Source organism: Odocoileus virginianus, chromosome 20, assembly GCF_023699985.2.
Source record: "Odocoileus virginianus isolate 20LAN1187 ecotype Illinois chromosome 20, Ovbor_1.2, whole genome shotgun sequence".
NCBI lineage: Eukaryota > Metazoa > Chordata > Mammalia > Artiodactyla > Cervidae > Odocoileus > Odocoileus virginianus.
This window is the reverse complement of record NC_069693.1, coordinates 13373266-13399913: the sequence shown is the minus strand read 5'-3', so window position 1 is coordinate 13399913 and position 26648 is coordinate 13373266. Positions and strand designations below refer to the sequence as shown.

The window sequence follows — 26648 nt, the reverse complement described above, 5'->3', positions numbered from 1 at the left end:
GGCGGAGACAACATAAGCCCCGCCCTTACCTCAGCGCCAGGGCGGGCTTACGTGCGCCTAGGGAGGAGCACGGCCGCTCAGGTGCAGGCTCCCTGCGCCTGCGCTCTACGCGTCCCGCCTCACCAGGTGCGCCCCGCCCTCTACCTGGCCTTCCACCTTCGACAGCTGCTTCGAGGCGGCCGCCATTACCTCTGGCGCCCACCAAGGGTCTGGGGGTGTGGTGGGGTTCTGAAGGGTAGAGAGAGTCCGGGGCGAGTGAGGAGCAGAGGAAATCATAGTGGGCACAGGAGGCAGAGTATCCGCACACCGAAAGACCGAGAAAAGGGCTTCCTGGAGATTTCCTGTGTGGCGAGGGCAGAGAAGAGCCCCGCAGACCCCTACGAGCGCCCGCACCTGAACGCAAGACCCTCCAGTGCGCGTGCGCAGCGAGGGTCTTCCCGCACCTGCTCGCGAGACCCCAACGACCAGAGGCTGGAGGCCTCTCCCCTGGGCTGTCGGGCGGAGTCCGTCATGGCGCAGCTCTCTGAGCCGAGGCGGTGCGGGGTGCTCCTCGCCCTGCTGGCATCGCTGCTCCTCTCCGGGGCTGGGGCGGCCGACGAAGAACGTGGCGTCCACGGTGAGGGCCCGAGCGGGTGTCCTGGGGGTTGTGGAGGGTCGAGAGGCCGAAGGCGGGGCGTTAGGGGCAGGGTGGAGTGGCTAAGTTGGGGAACGAGGAGGGCCGAGGCGAGGTCTGGGCAGGGGGAACTGGCGAGGGAGGAAGTTTGGGGGCGATTGGGTGAAGCTTAGGGGGGTGTAGTGGAGCCAGCCCTGCTGGATTGAACCTTGAGAAAGGGATTTGGGAGCCCTCGGGAGCGGGGACGGGTGCGGGCTGGAAAAGTTTCATGTAGAGGGGGGAGGAGACTGGCTAGGGCTGTTCACCAAGAAGGAGTGGCAGTGGCCTTTGCTGTGGCCGGAAGGAGGTGAGGGACCGGATCGAAGACCGGCCTCTTCCTGCCAGCGAAAAAAAAGCCCAAGAAAGCCCGGGGTGGGGGGCCAGCCCCAAAGGACAGGGCTTGGGTTAGGGGACCTCTGGGAAGAAGCCTGCACCCTATGTTTTTGGATATTGGACCGCAGCCTCCTGAGACATCTTTCTGGGTTCAGTTGCATTAGAGCGCCTCCCAGAACAAAGGTGTTTCTCAGTGATATTCAAAGGAAAAGAGCAGCAAATATGTTGGGAGGGAAAACTTGCACGGGGTGCAAGGGGCGGGGATGGAGCGCCTCTTGGCTTAGGAATATTGGCGTTGAGAAGCTGGGCTTGAATTCGTCCTTACAGGTTGGTGGAGGGTAAGACCCAGTTTAAACCTCTAAACTCTACGGAAGTTCGGCCTGAAAGATCTTTTTGAACAAGTGTTGGTTTAACTTTACTTCCTCAGACAAGCACAAGCAGATTTTGAAAATAATCCTCCTGAAAGAAGAATTCGTTGATTCAGCAAAACTTCTTGAGCTCCTGCCATGTGTCAGGGGGCAGTGCTGGGAACTGTGATACCATTTGTGACTCAGACAAGCCATGTCCTTGCACTTAGAGAGCTGATACTCTAGTGGGACAGACAGAGACAGGGAGTAAGCATTTAAATAAAGAGCACTTACCACAGTATTAAATTACTAAGACGTAATTGAACAGGAAGAAGCAAACAAACAGGGATGATGGGGGCCACTTTAGCTCATGTTCTCAGGGGAGGTCGCCCTGAAGACAGTGACAGCTGGGCTCTAACGTGAAGAAGGAACAAGTGGCAGCAACACAAAGGCCTCAGTGATGATTGTCCAGTTGGAGGTAGTGGAGTACAGAGACCTTGAGGCTGGAATGAGCTTGGTGGTATTTGAGGAAAAGACTGCCAGGGCTATTGGAGCAGGGTGTGTTGTGAGGGGGAGGTGGGAGATTGGAAGAGGAGGCCAAGTGGGGAAAGCAGACAGGAACCAGGTGACTTTACAGGCCAGCATTTTGGATGGAAAGAGAAAGCATTGGTGTTTGTACACTAAGTCATCACCTGTGGTGACTTCTGAAGACTTATTTTCCCTGTGCCCAAGGCAGAGAGGAAAAAGTGAGTTAAGGGCCTGTGGGGAGAGATTCAGCTCCAGGGAATTAGGAATGCAGGTGTTGATCATTCTTGTGATCTGAACTAGAATTTGTCAGCCCTTCTGGACTCTTTTTACATATACTCCTCAGTACGTGGAATTCTCCAGGCAAGGATACTGAAGTGGGTAGCCATTCCCTTCTCCAGGGGATCTTCCCAACCCAGGGATCAAACCCGGGGCTACTGCATTGTAGGCTAGATTCTTTACCATCTGAGTCATCAGGGAAACCCATACCTTCCAGTTACCTGGCCTGCAATTTTTATCAAAATTGAGTTTGGGGATAACATCTATTGCTTGCTTTGAGCACTTATGTATTATTTAATCCTTGAAACAACTTGGTTTGGCGTTGGAGATACAAATCTTGCCTAAGGCCACACATTAGTAATTGACAAAGCTGGGTCTGGCTACAGAGATCTTTTCTGCTTGTTCCCAGTGGTTTTCCCAGCTGCTGAAGCTGGCTGGACCTCCTGACCTTTCAGAAGTATTCCTATCTGGCTGGGTAAACTAATGCCCTTGCTTATCTGAAGTTCTGTTTGTATGAGAGCTTTCAACAGCTTATTTGGAGACAAGAAATAGTTTTTATCCCTCTGCCCACCTTCTGATTGCTTTGATTTTTCTCAGGAAGCAAAGTCGTCCACTAAGAGTGAGGTGTTTCTCCAGCCACACACAACTGCACAGTTACCTCCAGATGAATATAATGGAGGAAGGGGGAGTGTGTAAGGGGGTGATCATAATGGTTGGTCAAGGAACAATCTATGTGAAGATATGAGGGGCTGAGGGGTAGTGGAAAGGTGGTAGGACCAGTGAGTTATTGGACCTGAGGTTTTGAAAAGAATGAACTAGGAAGATAAACTACGCTCGGCAGTGAGGGAGACCCATGAAGCTGAGGTTCTGAAGGGTCTAGGGGAGTGGCTGTGGGGAGGACAAGATCACTGGAGGAGAGGAGGTCTAGGAACCAAGAGGCCAGGATGGTTGGAGGAGCACCTGTCTAGATACAGAAATCACCGAGAATGGTGATAAGAGTCACAGTGGGAGTGACAGGGAGCTAAAATCAGCGAAGAAACAAGGTGGGGATGAGCTGGGTCAGCAAATGACGCACAGGGTGGGATATGATTTACTCCAATGACAAGGTTCATAACTGGGGTGTTGAGGGTGGAGGGAGAATGGTGTAGAAGCAGTGCCCACTTGCAAGAACACAAGAGAAGCCTCTCTTCAGGGGTGAGCTGGGTTGAGTTAGGGTAAGACTGTTCAGAGAAGAGATTGAGGGAATGAGAGGTTTTGCAGAAGATAGGCCATAAGTATCAGAGACTCCAGGAGTTGGGGGAAGGGAGATGGCCACAAAACAAGATGCATGGGGATGAAGGGTAACTCAGGAGTCTGGGCCTGGTGTGGTGATAAGCAAGTGGTAGGAGAGTCACATGGTGTCGAGACGGACAGTGTTGGTGAGGCACTGGGTGGCAGAGGGCAGATAGGAAGGGGTGTGGAATGTAGTGGGCATTTCGAGGCACACCTCTGCAGGTGGAGGTGGGGGACAACTGATACATCTCCGGGTGTTTGTAGCATCCAGGGAGAGGGCCAGTCTGCCGTGGAAACATACAGATTATAAACTGGCTGTTGAGACTTCCCTGGTGGTCTAGTGGTTAAGACCCCGCACTTCCCATGCAGGTTCGATTCCCGGTGGGGAAACTAAGATCCCACGTTCCATGTGGCACAGCCAAAACTTTTTTTAAGTAAAAAATAAATAAAGCTATTAAAAAAAAAAACCCCACCAAACTGGCTGTTCCCAGGAAGCCTCAGACAGGCTTTATGTGACTTGTAGAGTTTCTAGAATTGAGAATTTTTTTAGGAAATATTTTGATTTGGGGCTGTGCCTAAAAAATATGAAGATCTGGCGCAGTGTTCCCACATAGCACCCTGGGGTAGTGCCAAGTACTTCTTCTGAAAAGGACATAGACTGCTCTCTGTGTTTATTCACTTGGCCTGCCCTCTGTATCTTCTGAGCGTTTGAGTTGTGACTCCCACATTAAGAATATGCCCCATTTAGTAAACAAAGGTAGATAAAACATAATAGTTTATAAATTGTATAGTGCAGTGTGTTTATGTTTGTTGTTATTCTCAGGGAACACCCCTTAACAGGTGGCCACAAATGTGCATGATTTTTCTCTCTTTTTGGGTGACAAGTCCTGTTATTTGGAGTGCCCGCAGATAAATAATTTTGATCAATACAAGGGCAAATAGTATATTCCTTTTCAGAATAGAACCTCAAAAATTCCTTTTGGGAGTGGTCAGTTAAACATAGTTCCTACTGCCAGTAACTTATACATGAGAACTTGTGTTAATGGTTCCTTGGCTCATAGCCCTTTGTTGATTGTTCTTGGGAATTTCCACTGGAGACAAGTGTGGCAGCATTTATGTGAAAGCCTCCAGCACACTTTGAAGTGATCTTCTGTTTATTTTGTTTATTTATCTTTGGTTGCACTGGGTCTTTGCTGTTGGGCCCCAGCTTTCTCTAGTTGTGGCATTTGGGGGCTTCTCACTGCCGTGGTTTCTCTTGTTGCAGAGCACGGGCTCTAGAGCATGGGGACTTTGTTGCTCCCTGGCATATGGGATCTTCCTGGACCAGGTTTCGAACCCATGTCCTCTGCATTGGCAGGTGAATTCTTAACTACTGGACCACCAGGAAAGTCCATGATCTTCCATTTGCATCAACTTCTTGAATTAATTAGTTTCTCCAGAACTTTGACTGAAAGAGTGAACTTTCCAGTAAATCTCCAATAAGCATATTAATCACCACTCATTTCTCTTCTCCTCACCCCCATAGGTAGTTGTAAACTGGGTAGTCAAAGAGGGGATGAGAGATAAGAGTGAAATTGCAGCTGGTGTTGGTGATCAGCTGAGAGGTCTCCAGAGTGGCATCTTATACTATTTTCATCCTTCATAGAAGCGCTTGTTCTATTTTCAGGTAAGACAGGTTGGTTCCAGGACAGTTTGAAATATTTATTAACTGATTTATTCAACACAGACACCCACCAAGTACCAGGGACAGTTTTAGGCCCTGGAAAGAAAGCACTGAATGAAACAGATGACAACCCCACCCCCACTCCCCGCCCCCAATCCATGACAGTTACACTGTAATGAGAGGAAGACAATACAGTAAGTAAACAATGAGTAGATACTTGGTAATGAGTACTATAAAGAAAAGTATGGAAGGGAGGAAAGATAAATTAGGAATTGGGGATTAACAGATACACTTTATATAAAATAAACAGCAAGGACCTACTGTATAGCCCAGGGAACTGTTGGTACTGAAGATATTTAGTATCACGTAATAACCTACAATGGACAAGAATCTGGCTGTAAACCTGAAACACTGTAAACAACTCTACTGTTAAAAAGAGAAGAAAATGAAGGTAAGGTTTGGTAGGTATGTTTAGTGCTAAAAACATGGCCTTTGAGGCTGAAATGGTGCCAATACTTAAAGAACATTGAAGGGTTTGCCTTCAGACCCACTGAGGGAAAGTGGACCCTTGCCCTGATCAGCATTTAAGAAGTCAGCCTGTAATAGAGAAAGCCAGCCTGTGACCTGTTTCTCATTATACCTGTCTCCTGAGTCATTCACAACACTCAGGTTTGTCTTAAGGTAGTTGGCCAGGCAGCCAAACCTCTGTTTACCATGTCCTGAGGCTGACAGGCGGAATAAGGGATGAGGTAGCCTGTGATTAATGTGAGGCAGGAGAGAACCCTGAGGGGGTCACACTGAAATGACTTAATTAACCCCAGGAAGCTTTCATGGCCCATTGGTCACTGACTAATAAGGAGTTCACAAATGACCACAGAATCATTAGTATATGGATTATGGACCTCCTTTTTTGATGCTGATCACAAATGTCGTTTCACTTGTTTCTGACAAGATAGTTTTGAAAACTCTAATGAAGGGATGCTGAGGCCCAGGAACTTTGAAGTTAAAGTTACTTGGAAGTTTATTTGAAGCACATTTTTCATTACTAGGAAGGCATTTTAGAAATGAGGCAAGTGTTTGAGATGGATCTTACCAGTGGGGTCCTGGGTCCCTGGCTTCAGAAGCCTGTGATTCTTTGTGTTTATTCCAGGGTCAGTCATTTAGAATCTTGGACATGTTCGGGAAGTGGGGTGGAATAATAGATAGTATAATAGTTTTTGACCTTTCAAAGGGCTACATATATGTCTGTGGTGTTGGTGGGGTGATTAGGGAAAATGTCTAAGAAGTCTCTGGGGGTGGGGGGTGATAATGGAAGAAAAGCTTGGGAAACATTGTTCTAGGTAGACAGCCCATTAGCTCTAATCACTTTCTGGAAAATGGTTCCAGGTTTTTAAAAAGTTAAGAACCCCTGAATGTGAATTAACAGTTCAAAGTCCATGAAAAACTTTGAAACTACTGTTTCAAATTATTCAGATTGACCACTGTAATTCTAGGTACAGATTTAGGTAAGGGTAGAATTTATAGTCCTGCTTGAGTGATGAATATGAGGTGACAAGTGGGTAGGAGTGGTGGCTGGCATTGTGATGATGGTTTATGGAATGTAAACCTTTATATCTAAATATTTTATATCTAAAATGCCAAGATTTTGTATCTAAAACAAGATTTTATGAGTCTTACATTGTAAGTTGGGTTTGTCATTGTAAATGTTCTCTCCTCATAAATACCTAGGGGTTAAAGTTTCTGAATTACTTATCCTAATAATGACAACTTCCAGGCACCCGAACCTAGAGGAAGGCATGGTTAGTAATAGCTTTCTGTACTAGACGCAGAAGTCCTCAAGTTTGTAGAACCTATCCAGCTAACCAAAACAGGTGGATTTATAGATCACCTTGAAATAAGACTGATTATAAAATAAATGTTAACTTTGGGATTTGGCCCAGCAGAATTAAAGCAGGGGTGAATATCTGCCTTCTAGTATTTAGTACCTCTTCACTCACACAGAATGTGAGTCTCATTCCTTGATGAAAAGATAGCTTGAAGTCGAAATAGGTAACCAGCGCATAGTTTTTCTTATTTTCTCTGACCTCTTAATCTCCAGATATTGTAGTGTTGCAGGACTTTACTGCATATTAAAATAAGGAATTTTATACCTTCAGGCTGGCATGGCAGGTGGTTGCACAGCAGAAAAGCAAAGGGAAAGAGTGATGGTTGGATTGCTTTTGTCAACTCACTGACTGATTTTCCCCTCTATCCTGGCGAGTCACCACCAGTCTAGTCTTCATAAAAATACACTACTTATTCAAAGCTTTGTGCCAAATGTTTTAAGCGTTTATAATTGAGTAAAAAATGCCTTTAATTTTTACAACACTCTTAATGATTGGTCCCAGTGTCAAAAAAGTCCCTTTCATTTGAGTCGTTTTTAAGAGATACATCTGCAAGCCCACAGAATTTATCTCAGTGGGACATATGGAGGGAAAACCAGCTGAATCTCTGCTTTATTACTCACCAGTGAATTCAGGTTACATTGAGCAAATGCCCTTTCCCAGACAAGTCATTGCAAGATAGCCTCTAATACATGGTGCGTTCCACAGCAGTAAGCAGAAGTCTAGGTCTCACAAGACGGGACTTACTGCTAACAGACTTGTCAAAAAACATTCTTATAATAGCTAGATCTAGAGTGGATATTAATCACACAGAGAGGCCTTCAACTGGGGCTGAGTTGTATTTATAATGTCCTCAGTTTGGTTCTCTTGCTAACATTCTTAGCTCTCGCCTTAATCTTGAAGGGATTTTAAAGAGAACACTCTCCTGTCTACTACAGAAAATATTTCTGATACAAGATGTGTGGTTTTTCCACATCAGGCAATACTCAGCAGACTCAGAATGGGTGTCTGGCAATTTAACTCAATTCTGAATCTGCTGGAAGTGAGCACAGATCCTGCAGGTTAAGGACTCAGTCTTCACAAGACTGCCCCTCTCCTTTCAGATGCCAATCAAAGGCCAAGGTTGTCATCTCTCAGTTTCACCAACTTGAAATGTTCAAGGGTTCCCATGACCCTCTCAGATCCAGTTTGCTAGAATAGTCCACAGAACTCAGAGAAACACATTTACCAGTTTATTATAAAGGATACAAGTGAATAGCCAGGTGAAGACAGAGGTCTGGAAGGATCCCCAGTGTATGAGCTTCTGTCCTTATGGAGTTTGGGGTGAGCCACCCTTCTGGCATGTGGGTGTGTTCACCACCCTTTCAGTTGGGATATTTTATTGAAGCTTCATCATGTAGGCATGATTGATTATTAACTCAGACTCCCTGGAGAATAGGGGGTGGGGCTGAAAGTTCCAACCCTTTAATCTAGGCTTGGTTTTTCTGGCTCCCAGCCCCCATCCTTTCTGGGGGGTGGGGTGCTGTGCCACACAGCTTGTGGGATCATAGTACCCCAATCAGAGATTGAACTCGGGCCCACTGCAGTGAAAGTGTGGAGCCCTCACCACTGGACTGCCAGGAAATTCCCCCAGCCTCTATCCTGAAGTTCCTGAAACTTTCTAGGGCACCCCCAGCCACTAGTCATCTCATTGGCATACAGTAAGATGATTGTGCCACTCCAGAGATTGCTGGGGTTTTAGTTCTTGTGTCAGAAAACCAAATATTAGAGTAGAACATGATACGGCACTCAAGAAATTCCAAGGGTGTTAGGAGCTCTCTATCAGGAACATGGGGTAGGGAGAGACCAAATACATATTTCTAATTATGTCACAGATATGATAGGCCTCTAATCTGAGCTTTGCCTTATCAAGGCTCCCAAGAGTCTGATTTAGAAACTCCAAGCCTCTGAAAAAAAAAATTTTTTTTTAATTAGCCTGACCTAAATCAAAATACAGGGCTTGCTGAATTGAAGAATGCTGGGTGCATTTTCCAGCTTTATTGAGAGGTTTACACATTTCTGTTGTTTGTATTATTGTTTCTTTATTATGAATGAGGAAATGCATGTACAGGGAGGTTAGGAAAGCTGCCCCTCCCCCACACCCCCAACCCCAAACAGTGGGCAAGTAAGAGGCAGCCCGGGGCTCCTACACACACTGGTCCTTCACCAGGACAGCTTCCTGCAGGCCCTGTCCTCTAATCTGTCCCCTACATTTTGGCCAAATGATTTTCCTTATTGTGTCACTTCCCAATACCAGAGCTTTTCCTCATTTCCTTTGTGCCCTGTGTGGCTTATAGCCCTTTGAATTTAGGGTGTGATTGTAGTAGCTTACCTTGTGTGGTTTTCTTTTTTTCCTTCTGTCCAAGCCAGTCTTGTGGCTCTAACTTAATCGTAAACCCCTGGAGGTCAGGGGCTCCCTTCCCAGTGGGTGCCTTCTATGTAGGCTGGCTACTTAGCTCAGTTTACCTTAGAGGGTTCCAACTTATGCCACTGTACTTCCCAGGGTGGCTGTTAAGAACACCCCTTTCACTCTGAAAAGTGTCTTGATCAAAGGATAAATTGTATGATCACCCTATTCACATAGGTGAGCTATTAACCAAACACTGTGTGCTAATCTGTGTTAATTTGCTTCAGTCCTGTCCAACTCAGCGACCCTATGGACTGTAGCCCTCCAAGCTTCCCTGTCCATGGGATTCTCCAGGTAAGAATACTGGAGTGGGTTGCCATTTCCTCCTCCAGGGGATCTTCTTACATCTCCTGCATTGGCAGGTGGGTTCTTTACCACTAGTGCCACCTGGAAGCCCCATAACCAAACACTGGTGTGCCTAGTCACTGTTGTGTCCAACTCTTTGTGACCTCATGGACTGTGCAGCCTGCTGGGCTTCTCTGTCCATGGGGATTCTCCAGGCGAGTCTAGTAGGGTGGGTTACCATGCCCTCCTCCTGGGGATCTTCCCAACCTAGGGATAGAACCCAGGTCTCCCGCATTGCAGGTGTATTCTTTACCATCTGAGCCACCAGGGAAGCCCAGGAATACTGGAGTGGGTAGACTAGCCCTTCTCCAGGGGATTTTCCCAACCCAGGAATTGAACCGAGGTCTCCTGCATTGCAGATGGATTCTTTACCAGCCGAGCTACCAGGGAAGGTAGTTGCTTACTGTTCTCAAGATACTGGAGAATTAGTACATTCAGTTTTATTTCATTACTGTGAAAAATGTAACAATTTAAGCAAACAGGAGGGGTGACTGTAATCCACTATCCAGATAAAACTCTGAAAGAAAATAAGTTGTGCATTCACAAAATTACTCAAATTATCCTAAAAGATACAGATGGAAAAAAAAAAAAAACTGGAAAAGCTTCTGCCTCCTTTAGTTTCTTTTCCCTAAAGGTATATTCACACACATATCTAAATTAAAAGTTTAAAAAAAAATCATAATATTGCATGTAAACCATTCTTTTGCTTTTGTCTCCCTAGTTCTATACCAGCATATACGTAGTATGTGTGGATGTCTCACAAGTTACTTCACCAGCCTGAACAGGGTGTTCATGAAAAATTCAATGGTGAATTTTCAGCTACTGTAGGTTTGTGCATAGCAAGCCCTTCCTTGGGTATGGTAATAGTTGCCCCTGTTCTTTGAAACTCAATAGCTAGTTTGCTTTTCAGTACTGAGGAGTGAAGTGTATTCTGTCCTCTTTTTTTTTTTATGTAAAAGTAATATTTTCACATGTCTGAGTATTATTGTAGCAAATCATTTCCTGTTGGCCATTATCCTTTGAGTTCTAAGTGGCTTTCATGAAACAAGTAGAGGTGCTTTTAGTGATGGAAGGGTGTGTTGTCATAAGAAATGTGAGCCTTCGGAGTCTATGTGATAGCTTCTGACCACACACATAGGACTTGCTGAGTTCTGTAACATGATGCGGGGAGGGGTAAGTGTGGAAAATCTGAGCAGGGTGTTTTTATAAACACTCTCTAAAGAGCTGATTGGCAAACTCCAGCTCATGGCCACTGCATACAGACAGCCTACATACTAAGTATGGCTTCTGCTCTTTTTTTTTTTGGTGGGGGGCGGGGCTGGGGAGTAGGCGGGCGCTGTGCTGGGTCTTCATTGTGGCACTTGGGCTTTCTGTAGTTGAGGAGCTTGGGCTTCAGTAGTTGCCACCCCTGGGCTTAGTTGCCCCACGGCATGTGGGATCTTAGTTCCCGGACCACAGGATCAAACCCATGTAGCCTGCATTGGCAAGCAGATTCTTAACTACTGGATCACCAGGGAAGTCCCTTACTAGTTGAAAAAGATCACAAGAATATTTTAATTCCAATTTTTATTGGAACACCAGTCATGGTCATTTATTTACGTATTACCTTAGACTGCTTCCATGCTGTAATGACAGAGTTGACTAGTTAGACTGTGTGAGCTGTGAAGCTTGAGATAAAGGCAGCCCTTGGTTTGCATGGTTTTCAACATGCACAGGTTTCAGTTACTGCAGTATTCTAACAGTACTTGGGTACCAAACGAGTTTCAGTCCCGAGTCCCTGGGTACGTGACACACATGCCTGGTACCTGGCCATTGCACATGCGTCACTCAGTCCGTACACAGCAGAACCTGCAGTTGTGTTGTCTCCTGCTCCACAGAAAATGCGACAGTTTACAAAAATGATTGATCGATAAAGGAAATTGGGCCAAAATAGACCAAAGTGTAGCAAAGAAGAAAAGTGATAACGCTGGAAGTGAAATTCCATTTGAGCACAAATGGAGTGATCAGAGGATGAGCCAGCTGTGGGAGTGGGCACTGCCGCCATCTGAGACCGGTGTGCAGCCAGAGGAGCTCACAGACAGACGTGAAGAAATTAGTTGTGACAAAAAAGGATGGTGTTCCTGTGTATGGAAGTAATGCTGGGCGAACCTTGGACAGAATGCCAGGCAACTCTCAGGGCAATTTCATGGCATTGATAGAGCAAAGGATAAAAGGTCAGAAGCTGACCCAAACCTAGAGAGGTGTGACACTTACTCTAAGGTGAACTGAAAAGAAACTGGCTTCATATCAGTGAGTATGTGACCAAAGACCTTCACAAGTACTGTTCACACTGCTCTCGGTGAATTTGCTTGCTCAGTTGTGTCCTACTCTTTGTGACCCCATGGACTATACAGTCCATGGAATTTTCCAGGCCAGAATACTGGAGTGGTTAGTCTTTCCCTCCTCCAGGGGATCTTCCCAACCCAGGGATCGAACCCAGGTCTCCAGCATTGCAGATGGATTTTTTACCAACTGAGCCACAAGGGAAGCCCCTTGGTGAGTTACTTTATTTACAAAGAAAATTAACGCTTCAATTCTCAAGTTTCTAATGTTTTAACTTACAGTGAACTAAATAAATACTCATTTTGTTATTTTTTATCCTATACATTTATAACCCACAGTTTTTTTTTATCTTAAAGGTCATGGAACAGTTATAATTTTTTCCATTGCTTTGCCTGATTTCACACTATTCTGGCTGTATTTACTATTTGGCCCATCTTAAAAAAGTTTATTGATGTTTGCTGTAGAGAAAACAGATCGGGGGAAGAGAAAGACCATTTCATGAGTGGGTCCGAGCTTGTGAGATGATCCAGTGCTTTTTTTTTTTTTTTTTTTTTGATCCAGGGTTTTCTTATTAGGAAACAGTGAGGCAGTAAGTTGGTGTTTTTCAATGTATAGCACCCACAGGAGTAAAAAGTATATCAAGGACTAGAATCCCAGGAGAGTTATTTTTGCTTGTTTTGTAAGTAAACTGACTCTGAATGGGTATTAAAAACATGAATAAAAGAAAATGCTAAGTTCAAGGTGGTTGTTAATTTAGGGGAGAGGGAACAAGTGGAATTGAAGTGAGGGGGTACACAAAGGGTTTCAGCTGTCGTGTTTTGGTCCTTAAAATGTTAGAATTTCATTGTGACATTTTCTGTAGTTTTCAAAATATTTGAGGAGAAGGCAATGGCACCCCACTCCAGTACTCTTGCCTGGAAAATCCCATGGACGGAGGAGCCTGGTGGGCTGCCGTCTATGGGATAGCACAGAGTCGGACACAACTGAAGTGAGTTAGCAGCAGCAGCAGCAGTAGCAAAATATTTGAAATATATTAAACTCTTCAGTAGGGACAGCTGTAATTGTGCATTTCTGAAGAATGATTGGATACCATTTTCTGAAGCCTGTAAAATTAGGTTGGGTTAGTAGTGCCTAGGAGCTTGAAATGTCTGTGATGTCCTTGCTGGAAGGTAGTAGCAGGTCATTCTAGCACGAAGAGTGAAGTAGAGCACGTCTGAGCCATGGGCTTGTTCTCCTTATTTTGGTAAAGTTAAGTGACTTCAGAACCAGAAAAACCTGTTTTCTATGACAAAGACCTGTCTGTTTGGCAATTTTGTAACAGCTAATGTTCAAAATGCCTGCCAGGGTTTTGTAACTTAGATTCATATTTCAGATAATGTGTGACTTTAACCATTTTTGATGTTTTTCCAAGACAGCGTTACTGTTTCCCAAAGCCAGGAATTCCATTTTTACATATTCTGAAGCAAGTGTACCCAAATTTGGCGCCCCTCAGCTTTTCCCCCTATTTTTTTTTTCTTCTTTTTTACCCTCTATTTTTCCTTCCGTTTTGAAAACTCACAGAATGTATTTAATTTTGCCGTAGCATTTTTGAGCATAGAAATAGGACTTGAAACACGTTTTTCATGATTGTTTCCCAAAAGTATTCTGAGACCAAAATGTCATCTCTTAACAATAACAGTTATTAAGGAATAATTTCCTGAAAATTGTCCAGCCAAGTCCCCTCAGCCTGGGGCAGTTCTTTGGTATGGTGCTATCAGTGACCCTGTCATTGTGGCCGTAAAAAGACCTAGCAGAAGGCTGGCCTTGGTGAACCCTCCAGTTGTGATGAAGCCTTGAGGAATGTTTTGGCTTTTAAGCAACTTCAGTGTCTTGTTTTTCCCACTGCCTGTCACTATAGTGGCTTTTCTTTCTTTCCATCAAAGGGGTCCTTAAGTTTGTGCTTGAGCTGTCTGATCAGACCAGTTTAATTTCAGATCCAGCTCTGCTGCTTGCTTCGGTTAACCTGCCCAGAGTGTTCCCATTTGTAAAGGGAGGTGGGTGTTACTGCATGAGTCACAGTTTTTATCATGACTATTAGAAATCACGCACATAATGTGCCCAGCATCTAGCTTAGTGAAGGCAGTGAAATGGGATATCAAGAAATAATCCATGCTCTGCATTTTGATTTTAAGCTGAGTCTACCAAAGATAATATTCTGACTTTTGGGGAGTTTTTTCTAAGGAAGGTGATAAGTCATGGAAGTCATCTTACACACTAAAGTATTTCTGGCTCTTTGTACAAGCTTTTTGGAGAGCAACAGAAGGGAGAATGCATTGATGTGATTTGGAGTGAGGTGAAGAACATGTGGCCTGTGTTTCCTAAAGGAACATTCTCTCCTTTGAAACAAAACCAACCAACCAAACAGAAACAACCTCCTTTATTCATAAGATCATTTCCTTAAGCCTAGAGAGTAAAAATGTGTATCGTAGAAGCTGAAAAGCAATTTAGTTAGGAAAGGCATGCAACGAAATGGACTCCTCTCCATTTGACAAGGAGCCTCCCTCCTCACAGAAGGTACTCTGTCTTGACACAGTAGTTGTGTGGTTGAATTTCAACTTGGTTGAACCTAGGTTTGGCCAACTAATCTGCTACTTTGAGCTCTTTTACTCTAGTCCAATTTATTTTAAAAAGAGATTAGCTTCTTTCTGTTTTTATTACAGGAATTTTCAAGTGTACGCGAAGTAGTGGAAGCAGGTTTATGAGCTCCCATAGACCATCACTCAGCTTCAACAATTGTCAACATGATGTCTTTCCATATATACTGCGTTTTTAGTGCAGGAGGTGTGTGTGTTAGTCGTTCAGTCGTGCCTGACTCTTTGTGACCCCATGGACTGCAGCCCACCAGGCTTCTCTATCCATGGAGTTTTCCAGGCAAGAGTACTGGAGTGGGTAGTCATTTCCTTCTCTAGGAGATCTTCTGGCCCCAGGGATTGAATCCAGGTCTCCTGCACTGCAGGCAAATTCTCTACCCACTGAGTTTCTCTTAATAAACAGACATTTCTAAATTCCCTGGGACAAAAATGAAGCCACCTCCATCCCCTCCTACCCCCACCCAAGGAACCTGAAAATAAGGCTGCTTCCAAAACTTCCAAAACCGTGAGGTCAATGTGTGATTGTTGACAGCAGATGTGAGCAGCCGAGACAGAATGGCCTCTCAGTCCCACAAAGTTCGTAACGAAGGAACCATCACATCTACAGAAAGAGCATTCCAGTCAGGAAGAGGCGTTGGTTCGTGGTGGCAGTCAGAAAAGTAAGTGTTCAGATGCAGACCTTGACCACACTCTCTTGACCAAAACGCGTCCTGAGCCGTCTCCTGAGAGCCTGTAGTCTGCCTGGTAGATCCCAGTAGAGTGGATCTTCACAGGAATCCTCCAGAAAACTGCCTTACTCAGATGCCAGGTGACCTGCTCCATGTCAGCTGGCTTTCCGAGGAGGTATGTTGGCACATATCCGCCCTGCTGGACAGTTATTTTCTCAGGATCCTCAGTGTGCTTTGTTAGCGAGAGCAGCGTCCCTGCGCTTCTTCAGCCCTGGGGCACTAGGAGTGCCTGTCTGAGCCGGCAAAGAGGCCGATTCCAGGCAGTGTTTATTTCACCAGGGTAACTGCCGTCCATCCCTGGATAAGCTTTCTCCCCCCTCCTCTTTATGCACCCTCAGGCTTCTGTACCTGCACAGAACATCTGGCAGAAGTATCTGGCATCCTTGCTTATGATAAGCCACCCAATTCCCACTCTGTACTGTGGTCGCCCTGCTGTGTTCTCTGCGCTGTGGCATCTGACAGTTCATGGCAACCCTGCCTTGAGCTCCTGTTCGGCCCCTCTCAGGTGTTTGTTTCAACTGAGACATTAATTCACATTCCGCACAGTCAACCCATTTAAAGCACACAATTCCTTTTTCAGGTGTTTTTGTTTAAAAGACCATACCCGAAGCTGTTGGAAGTTTTGCTTTTGTTTTAGATTTGAAGGGTTTGTTAACAAAAGAAACTTTTATTTGTCACACAATAAACAATTTCAGTATTTAATAGGGGGTTATTTAACTTAATTTTACTATACAGTCATTAAAAGAAAAGAGAAATAGAAACAATAGAGAAGACTAACAGTGTGTATGTACATCACCAAATTGGGCCCACCAGCAATCAGACTTAAACAGCGCTGGGAAGTTGCTTGTTAACAGCAGCCTGGAGACAGTGCATCCACTTTGTTGATGAGACTGCAGATTGCAGTTTTGGGGGGCTCCCACTTGTAATCCCAGGCCGCAAACTGATATCCTGATCAGCTTGCCTGCAAAATTGTAACTCTGGTTTTAAGTTTTACAATGCTTTTTGTTTCACCTTGTGAGTCACAAGATTTTCTGGACCCCAGGGGGGCTGGCCGAGACCCACTCCCTCTCTCATCTAAAGTGCCTCTTGACTTGCTGGTAACAGTTGGTGTTTTTGCAAGCAGGTGGGTTGTCCAGGCAGGGTCCAAAGTCAGTCAGAGGCTTGCTCTCCTGCTTCTGAAGCCTGAACAAGACTACCTCCATTTTCATTTCCCTAACAGCTGCTCGGGAAGCAAGGACATCAAGCAGTCAGTGATCCCTGAGGCTCTCAGCTTGGCAGGGCATTGGATAGGCAGTTGCCAAGCCTTGGCAGCAGTTGGGGGCCTCTGCCCTAATGTTTTCAGTTTGCAGTCATGGGGATCCTGTCTGGGTCCTCTCCAGCTTGTCTTGTTGATAGCAGTGCTGCTTCTGGCCTTTGACAGCCTGGTGGGTCAGGCAGAAACACGCACCAGAGAACTCTTCTGCTGCGTCTTCCCTGGGCCTTGTTGATTGTGTTTGTTTCGTGACTTTTGGCACATTGTCAAAAGTACCTGTTCTGGGTACACACCCAGCTGGTTCTAGTTGATGCAGTTATATGGACAAAGGTGTGTGGGCCTATTTAAAACAACAACAGCAACAAACAAAACTGATTTATTATTTACATGCCATAAAATCAGTTGTTATAGGCAAACCCAATGGCCTCTGGTACATTAACAGAGTTGTACAACCATCCCCACAATCCAATTTTAGAACATTTCCATCATCCCCATTTGCAGTCACTCTCCACCATCCCAACCCACCCCCGCCAGCACCAGGCAAACACTAATCTTACTTCCTGTCTCTCTTGATTTGCCTTTTTTGGACATACCGTATGATTCCATTCATATGAAGTGTCCAGATAAGGTACTTTTTAGCTGATGATTTCAGTGATGGTTACTTGCACATTAACAAAAGATTTTTTTACTTCAGAGTATGCTTTTTCTGCTCTGCTAGTTACCTGTGATTTATTGGCGTTCCTTGGGGATGTTTGTTTGTTTTGCATAGTACCAACCTTTTTTGTCCATAGTTAGATGTTTTGTGGAATGTTTGGTTTCCTGCCCATTGTTGTGATGTATTTTAGGAGATGCAGCAGAAGCACAGATCCTGCTCTCTGTGCTTTGAAAGGCATCCCCTCAGTGAGATAAACCTAGCCAGGCTGAGAACAACTAGGGAGGAGTCATTGGCAACCTACAACCCAAGTTCTGGGCCCTGGGATGGTTTTATTTGAGCTGTTTATGAAGCACCCCGTGCTGGGCCTGAGGCAGGTTGCAGTTCCCTTATGCAGGAAGGCAGAGATGTAGGACTTCCCTGATGGCTTAGATGGTAAAGCGTCTGCCTACAATGTGGAAGACCTGGGTTTGATTCCTGGGTCGGGAAGATCCTCTGGAGAAGGAAATGGCAACCCACTCCAGTACTCTTGCCTGGAAGATCCCATGGACAGAGGAACATGGTAGGCTACAGTGCATGGGGTTGCAAAGAGTTGGACACGACTTCACTTCAGAGGTGTAGGAGACCAGGGTGGAGGGAGAGGTGATGTCGGCTCGTGATCCCAGAAAGGGTTGATATGGTGGTGCAGAGCATACATTGAACCACGTGGTCAGGTGACTCCCTTTTCAAGTAGCTTTCAATCCTCCTCATTCCTCTAGAAGAAAGGGCCATTCTAGTAAAGGTGTTGTCTCCAGCACTTGTTTATCTCTCCCTTTTCAAGAGAGAGAGCAGAAGGACTTCCCTGGTGGTCCAGTGGCTAAGAATCTACCTGTCAACGCTGGGGACATGGCTTCGATCCCTGCTCTAGGAGGATCCCGTATGTTGTGGGGACAGCTAAGTCCATGGACTGCAACTACTGAGCCCATGTTCTAGGGCCTGTGAGCCCAGACATGAGATGCCCAAGCGTTGCAACTAGAGAGTAACCCCTACTTGCCACAACTAGAGAAAACCTGTGTGCAGCAACAAAGACCCAACTCAGCCAGAAATAATTAATATTTAAATAAGAGAGAGAGCAGATCTATAGGCTTTCTGTAGACAAATGTATCTGGCTGGAATTTTATAACTTTGTTCTGTTTCCCTTGTACCAAAGCAGGGCCAGGTTTGGGGGCACCTTGTAACCCTGGACCATCAAGATAGACGCTGGAAGAAAGGAGCGACCTGAATTGCCTTTGAAGGGTCGGCAGTGGGGGCAACTAACATTCGGGAACTTCTTTCTGAGGCTCTGGTGGTAACTCAGTTATGAAGTGGCCAGTCTTGGCAGAGAGTAGACAGGAAGAGTTAGGAAGGGTCCTATGGGGTGCTAAGTGCACTGTGCTGTGCGCGTCCTTCCTGACCGCACATCGCCAGCTCTAGCCTTTGAGTGCTAAGCTCCCCTTGGCCTGGTGAGACGGGCACATATCCAGAAGGATCCTGCAGTCTGGTGTTCTGCCTCTGAAGTCCAGCTTCTGTACGGGGTGTGTGTGTGTTTGATAACAGGGCAGGGACAGTATCAGCACACAGCCGACATTCAGTGCAGTCGGGTAGTTGGTATCTTTGTTGTCAGATGACGCCTTTCTTTCCTACACAAAGAAGGAATCCCTAAGCAGGTCTGATGGTGACACTTTAGAAACGGCTCATAGAGGAGCTGCTGGAACTTAAGACTCTGGAAAGCTGTGGGCCTCTTCCTCGAGGGCTGTGCATTTTCTCGCTTGCCCGAATTGCCCTGCTAAGCTAACTGGTCTTTGGTTGTGTTTTAGATTTTTGCCACCTTCCCAAGAAAGTGGGAAGATGCCGGGCCTCCTTCCCTCGGTGGTGGTACAATGTCACTGACGGATCCTGCCAGCAGTTTGTGTATGGAGGCTGTGACAGGAATGACAATAATTACATGACCAAGGAGGAGTGTCTTGCTAAGTGTGCTGGTGTCACAGGTAAGACAGTGCTGTTGGGGAGGTTTTATTATCTGTTGTTGTTTTTCAATCATTAAGCTGTGTCTTGACTCTTTGAGACCCCATGGACTGCAGCACGCCAGATTCCTCTGTCCTCCACTATCTCCTGGAGTTGGCTTAAATTCATGTCCACTGAGTTGGTGATGCTATCTAACTGTCTCATCCTCTGCCCTCTCTTCTTTTGCCTTCAGTCTTTCCCAACATCAGGATCTTTTCCAATGAGTCGGCTCTTTGCATCAGGTGGCCAAAATATTGGAGCTTCAACATCAGTCTTTCTAATGAATACTGAGGGTTGATTTCCTTTAGGATTGACTGGTTTGTTCTTGCTGTTGAAGGGACTCTCAAAAGTGTTCTTTAGCACCACAATTCAAAAGCATCAATTCTTTGGCATTCAGCCTTCTTTATGGACCAACTCTCACATCCATATGTGACTCCTGGAAAAACCACGGCTTTGACTATACGGACCTTTGTCAACAAAGTGACGTCTCTGCTTTTTTTTTTTTTTTTTTTTTAAATATTTATTTATTCATTTGGCTGAATCAGGTGTTAGTTGCGGTATGTGGGATCTAGTTCCCTGACCAGGAATCAAACCCAGACCCCCTGCACTGGGAGCGCTGAGTCCTAGTCACTAACCACCAGGGAAGACCCTGTCTTTGCTTTGTAATATGCTGTCTAGGTTTGTCATAGCTTCCCTTCCAAGGAGCAAGCGTCTTTTAACTTGGTGTTATCTAGAGACAGTTTATAAAGGGTCGTAGAAGTCTTTTGCTCTTCGCTAGTTCTTCATGGCTGAAACTGGGAGATATTTTTAAAAGCAGAAGAAACAAGCCCAATGTGAAGGTCACCCACACACGGTGGTTTCACGGCAGTACCCTTCCCCCTCTTCCCAGAAAGGGAAGAGTAGGCTGTAAACTAGAGCCAGGGGAGGCGGGACACGACTGCTTCTTCCCCCCAGGTTCCTTCCTCCCACCAGTGAGCACACATCCCACTCCAGGTCTGCTCAGACAGGCGGCCCCCTTGCTCCCTGGGCCTTTAGGTTATTTTTACCTTTGGGACAAATGACTTGAGCTCAGCCAGCCAGCTGAGTAATGAATCAAGTTAAAACTAGAACACACTTCTGGAATCCGTCCTTGTCCCAGCCTTCAGTGAGGACTTCCATGCAGTCCTGTTGACCCTGTGAGCCTCCCAGTTTAAATAAAAACCTAAGCCCCACCACAGTATGTGCCAGCTCTGAACGGAGCCTCGGGGGACTCCTTGAGACCTGATGGCAGTGAGATGTTGGACCTCTGGGACCCAATCCCTCCCAAGTGTTCCAGAGACCCGAAGATTCAGCCAGCCAGACTGTCTGTCAAAGATTTTCACTGGCTGCTTCCTTAACATTGTCATGGGACTTCTTACATCCTTTCCTGACAGCTTGACATCGCTGGGAGCACCTGGATTATGATTCTGGGCAGAAAGTGCTTGTGGCGCCCTCAGCGCTCTCGGCCCCACAAGCCTGGGGCCTGGGCCAGGCGTCTGTGCCGCCTCCTGCACCGGCTGTGCTCTCTGTTGGCGTTGAGCTCTGCATTCAGCAATCACATAAGTGGATTAAAGTTACGTGCATAAAGAGAGGACAGCAGCAGGGCCTTGGTTGTGGCCTGAGGTTTACAGCAATGCCCAGGCGCACGAGCCTGGCCGAGACCCAGTGCCTGGAAGGGCGTTTTACTGACCTTTTCCTGCCCAGCGAGTGCTCAGCGCTCAGCACGTGTTCGGAGAGCCAGGGGGCTGGTACTATTCTTGGATTGTGAGTGAGCCCCTCACCTTTTGGGTGACTGGCAACCTCACCAAATGGTGAGTGAGGAAAATACCATTTATTGTATGTAATTTTCTGTCATAAGCTGTGATCCAGTGTCGGGGAAGGAATTAAGGGGAAATGTTTTTTTGCTACCTTTCCTGTCCTTTCCCTATCAAGAGTTCACAGTGTGGGACTTCCCTGGTGGTCCAGTGGTTAAGACTTCGCCTTGCAGTGCAGGGGGCACGAGTTAGATCCCTGGTTGGGGAGCTGAGATCCCACATGCCTCCTGGTCCAAAAAAAGAAAGAACAGAAAACAGAAGCAATATTGTAACACGTTCAGTAAAGACTTTGAAAATAGTCCACATTAACAACAACAACAAAAAAGAGTTGACAGTAGCAAATGTACATGCCATTCTGGTTACTCCTTGGTTTCTCAGGGGGAAAGTTAAGTTTTAAGAACACAAGCAGTGAACAGAGGGCATAAGATGGAATGTCTCTGCTGAGGGCCATGGGGTGTAGTGTTTTGCTGGCAGAAGGCAGACAGCTGTCTTCCTAAAGGTCAGAGTCTGGCCCCAGCCTGGAGGTCCCAGAAAACTCATTTGCGGGTACCTGAGCGTGGCTGCACGACACAGCTCCTGAGGCGTTCTCTCATGAGTCTGCAAGGAGAACTGGAATTGCCAGGGCGACGACTCGGCAACAAGTCACTCATGGAGTCCTTGCCAGCAGATTCCTTCTCAGGCAGGCAAACTCTGTGGGGAGCCAAATGATAATGAGAATGACAGTTCATTAACAACTAATTAATTAATCATAATGAGAACCAAAGTCACTGAAGGGACCAGACTCTCCGATTTAGTCTACGCTTTAGTCTGTGTAGACAAAGCTCAGCCAGATTAGAAGATTGCTTGATGATGGGTGGGGTGGAACCAGGGGAGCTGATTTGTATGCAAGAGTGCAGTGGCATCAGGTTAGACCAGCCCCATGTCTCTGCACACGGGAGGGCTCCTCCCTCCTGCACGCTGCCAGCCCTCCCCTTTTTGCACTTCCTTAAATGGCTGGCTTCTCCACCCACCCTCTTAACTTTGTGTGTGTGTGAGAGAGAAAATATACATAGCATACAATTTACCATGTTAACAGCTCTAAGCGCACGGGCTGGTGGCAGGAAGTGCGCTCCCAGGGCTGAGCACGCCCTTCAGTTTTTAATTCTCTTCGTGAGTTAATACAGTTCAACGGGTTATTTGGCCCTGGAAGCCATTCTGTCTTTTTATAATGTCACTTCACACGTCTTTGCTCTGATTTCCAGCTAGTTGATCTTAACGTTTAACCCACAAGGACAGTCTTGGTTCCGTATTTCCCAGGTTCTGGCAGGTTTGTGGTCCAGCATGCACACTGGAGGGCCCACATAAAGGAGAAATGGGAGTCTCTGTGAGAGGCCCACAGGACCAGGCCTGCTCAGGGATGCAGCCTGTTTTGTTTCACCAGCGATCTTAGAGGTGCCCCTTCTCACTGTGCTGTTTGTTTGTTCCCTTGCAGAGAACACCATCGATGAGCAGATCAGGGATAAAGCAGATTCTTCCGTCCCAAGTGGTAGGTTTTTAAAAAGACCCAGGATGGAATGAAGGCCATCCAGATGGGTAATGTGAAAGGACATTTGTCATTTGGGAGTTGTACCAGGGCTTCCTCCTCCTGGTTCTGTTGACGTAGAATTGGCAAGCTGAGTCTGCCAGCTTCTGGCTCCTTGCAGCCTCCCACGCTGGGGAGTTCGCATTGTCCTACAGACAGGAAGGGCTGAGGGATTCCACAGTGCTTCCTGGGGGACAGGGGTGTGGCTACTGCTGCATGCGGCTCAGGCCCCAAGTCCCCACTCTCTGCCTGCTCTGCTGTCTTCACTGCCGGGTCCCTGCTCCTTGCCACATCCTTCTCCCTTGCTCTCTGTCATCCTCGCCGGTCCATCTCCCTCCCTGTGCTGAACCCTCTGTCCTCTGCCACCCCCGCCTCCCTTCCCACTGAAGTCCTTGATCTCTTTGTGTTAGCTTGCTTGTAGTGCTGAGAACAGCTGCCCCATTCCTTCTTTATGCTTAAAGGACTCTGCCTCTGGAGCCTGGGGTGAGTGGTCCAGACGCACTAGCAAGGCCAGGCCCCAGGCAGTGGGTTCTGCTGGGCGAGTTCTGCAGTGGAGGGAGGGAGTCCGCCCCGACCAGCTTTGAAGATGGCCCCAGTCAGCCAGTGACCGCACACTGGTTGCAGTCTTTATTCTGGGCCTTTGACTCTAGCCTCAGCGCCCACCGTAAATGAGAGTAAGCATTTATTGGTTTAGCAGTCAACCAGTTGGCAGAATGCTAAGAGTTAAGGTTGGAGGCACTTTCCAGTTTCTCTAGGCTAGGATTCCTGTGACTGTCCTGGCCACTGCTTTGCCTGGGTTCATTGTTTATTCCCAAACTGGCCTCTGCGAGGTCATCCAGAGCCATAGGGCACTGGATTCATAACTCTGGTGTCTGTCCTGTTTCAGAAGAAAATTTCCCCAAGAAAATAAGTGACTTCCTATACCTCTGGTCTTTCTGTCAACCCAGAAATTGTGGCTCGGATTGGTTTCCGTAGTAACCTCTGACCTGCCGAGCAGCCCTCCCCATCCAGCCGTGGTGCTGGAGGCGCTGTAGAGTGCATTAGGACTGAGAGGTGATGGAGCAGAGCTGCCCACAGAGAGGAGCCTCCACTCCCTTCCTTCTGGGTGCCAGAGTGTCAACACTCCCTCAGTGAGCCCCTTTTGACTCAGCCCCAGCTAGGGCACTTGTCCTGTGTCCATTCCGGCCTCCCTGACGGAGTCACATGGATGTTTGTGTTTCAGTTCCCAGAAGGCAGGATTCTGATGACCTCTCCGATGATATTTTCAGCTATGAAGGTACAACTTTTTAAAAAACATGTTTTCTTATTTAGTTGGGAATTGAGACACACTTGAGGGTTTCTACTGAGGATATTGTAGAGCAGGGCTTCCCAACCTTTCCTGGGTGTTAGGACTCACGAGGATGCCCTGGGGCAGCAGGAAGCAGAATGGGCCCACAGCATGCCCTTGGAGAAGTTTGCCCTGCCTGCCAGCAGCTGCGCTGTGGGCGGGTAACTAGCTCTGCCTCTGAGCCCTGAGATTGAAATGAGGGGCCTTTCAGAGCTCACACAGGTTGAGGGCCTACAACAGTGACTGACATAGGGTAACCTCCATAACTATAGTCTGCTTATGCTACTATGTAAAGAGAAGGTACCTGAAAATGTGGGCCAGACTAGCCATGTCTGCAATTAACCAGTTTCTTTTAGCAGAGAGAGGTTTTCCCCACGGGCCAGCAGCTGTATGACTGCTTGGGAGCATTCCAGCTCCAGTCACCTCTCCTGGGCCCTGCTAATTTGTACCCACCGGGCTGTCTCGCTCCCAGAACACTGCATTGCCAAGGCTGTCACTGGGCCTTGCCGCGCAGCCTTCCCGCGCTGGTACTTTAATGCCGAGAAGAACTCTTGTGATAACTTCATCTACGGAGGATGCCGGGGCAATAAAAACAACTACCGCTCCAAGGAGGAGTGCATGCAGCAATGCTTCGGTGAGTCTGCGTAGTGCCTCAATCCAAGACACAGCCACGGGCAGGGGAACCCTCCCAAGAGGACCCCCATCCCTTTCCTCATCCTCTGGACTCTTACCCTCACCCTCCTCTGGCTTCCTAGTGGGGAGGGGGTGGCAAGGCCTCAGAACCCTCTGAAGGGCTGGAAGAAGTCACTTAGCTAGAGCTCCCCTTGAAGGCCCAGGACCAAGGGGAAGCCTCTGGTGGCTGCCGCTGTGAGCGAAGGAGTGCTGGGAGCTGACCTCAGGTTGTGTGTTTTCTTCCAGGCAAGCAGTTGTATCCTGCCCTGCCCTTCGGCAGTAAAGGTAAACGGCCCCTCGCACCCCCTCCACCTGCCTTCCTTGACTTAACTCGGCTCTGTCTTTGTGGCCTCATGTTGTCTTGGACACATTGTCCTTCACTGTCCACATCTTTTGTTAGAAAGTCACGTTTCTGCACGAGAATGGCTGGGCAGCTTGGAACACATGGTAGATGTGTGTCCCATGGTGCGATGTACATAAACGGGTTCGGAATGAGGCCATCTCTTCCCAGCAGCCCCGAGGGTGACCGGGGGACACCACCTTGTGCTTAGGCATCTGGGATCTGCCACACACAGGCCTGAGATTGACTCCAGGTTTGGTGGGGAGCTTTGCTGCCCTGGGGTATTCATCGTTGGTCCTGTGTGACACCGAGGAGGGTGGAAAGCCCTCGCTGTGGGTGGGCCATGGCCCCCACCAGCACTGTTGTCCCCACGCAGTCTGGTCTGGCGAGGAGGCTGGGCCTTCTCTTGTTTTTGTTTCTGATTCTGAGCCTTAATCATGGATGGTAGTGTTTGCACAAAAGACCTGCCATGCTGGTTTGGCCTCTTTGCACCTGTGTCCTGTTCAGGAGCCCAGGCCTGGCCTGTGTGTCTGCCCTCCTTTAGAAAAAGAGGAATGAAGCTGGAACCTGGTTGGCCAGGCATCGGGATCTGGAGGGTGGGAGATGGGGAGGGAATTGACCCTGTCTGGTTCTGTGGCTATGTGGGGAGAGGGAGCTGGGCAACTGCCACCAGACCACATTCCTTAAGGGGAGCCTCGCCTGAAGAAAAAGCTTCTTAACTGACCAGTGGGACTGCAGTGGGGTAACCACTGTCAGATTTGCCTGGGCAGTTAGGAGTGTGAGGGTCCCCTCCCGGCCCTGCTCTGAATAGACCTGTGCCCATCCCTCATTCCACAGGCCACCACCCCAGCAACCTGCAGGGCCACATCTTTCTCTGGGCTGGTTGGAAGGGGGGGGGGGGGGGCGGTGTTTACACACCCACACCAGAGATGGGTGCTTTTCCTGTATAAGTTGCCCCAGAGAGGTGGTAGGGAGATAGAGTTGAAGTGAGGATTTTTTTTTGTTGTTCAAAAAGAAGAAACACAAACAGCCACTCTGTCTGTGTGCACCTAGCATAGCACCTCCATTTTTAGAAACCTATTTCTCAAGACTATAGGGACTCTCTTGAGGACTTGACTACCTGTCAGGCTTCCTGGGTTGGGGCGGGGGGACATGTAGCCCAAGGGGTGTTGGTCTTCCTCCTGAGCTCACGTGGACACTGGCTGTGGCCCCCTGGGGTCCCCCCTCCCAGTTCTGAGGCCTCTCTCTCATCCGCAGTGGTGGTCCTGGTGGGGCTGTTCGTGATGGTCCTGATCCTCTTGCTGGGAGCCTCTGTGGTCTGCCTGATCAGGTTGGCGCGGAGGAACCAGGAGCGCACCCTCTGCACCGTCTGGAGCTCTGGGGATGACAAGGAGCAGCTGGTGAAGAACTCTTACGTCCTGTGAACCCCCGTTGCCAAGGGGCTGCCCCCTTCCACCCCCTGTTGATGAAGAGAATCTGGAAAGGGAGGGGAGACGAGTGTTGAACGCATGTGTGCTTTTTCAAATAGAGTGATTGATTTGTATTTGCGAGATCATTAGGGCTTT

At 47.4% G+C, this 26648-nt stretch overlaps 1 protein-coding gene across 2 annotated transcripts; it reads left to right on the top strand.

Moving 5' to 3' along the window:
* The first annotated feature begins 45 nt into the window (after positions 1-45).
* SPINT2 (serine peptidase inhibitor, Kunitz type 2) lies at positions 46-26638 on the top strand. 2 transcript variants are annotated; one of them, XM_020881603.2, is made up of 7 exons: positions 46-616; positions 19165-19335; positions 22655-22708; positions 23967-24020; positions 24544-24705; positions 24990-25028; positions 26341-26638. In XM_020881603.2, exons 1-7 carry the CDS (start codon positions 511-513, stop codon positions 26505-26507), a joined length of 753 nt encoding a protein of 250 aa, XP_020737262.2. In that variant the 5' UTR covers positions 46-510; the 3' UTR covers positions 26508-26638. The 2 variants fall into 2 exon arrangements, with proteins under 2 accessions (XP_020737262.2, XP_020737263.2); XM_020881604.2 differs by lacking the exon at positions 46-616 and adding an exon at positions 14833-14887.
* The last annotated feature ends 10 nt before the right edge of the window (positions 26639-26648 follow it).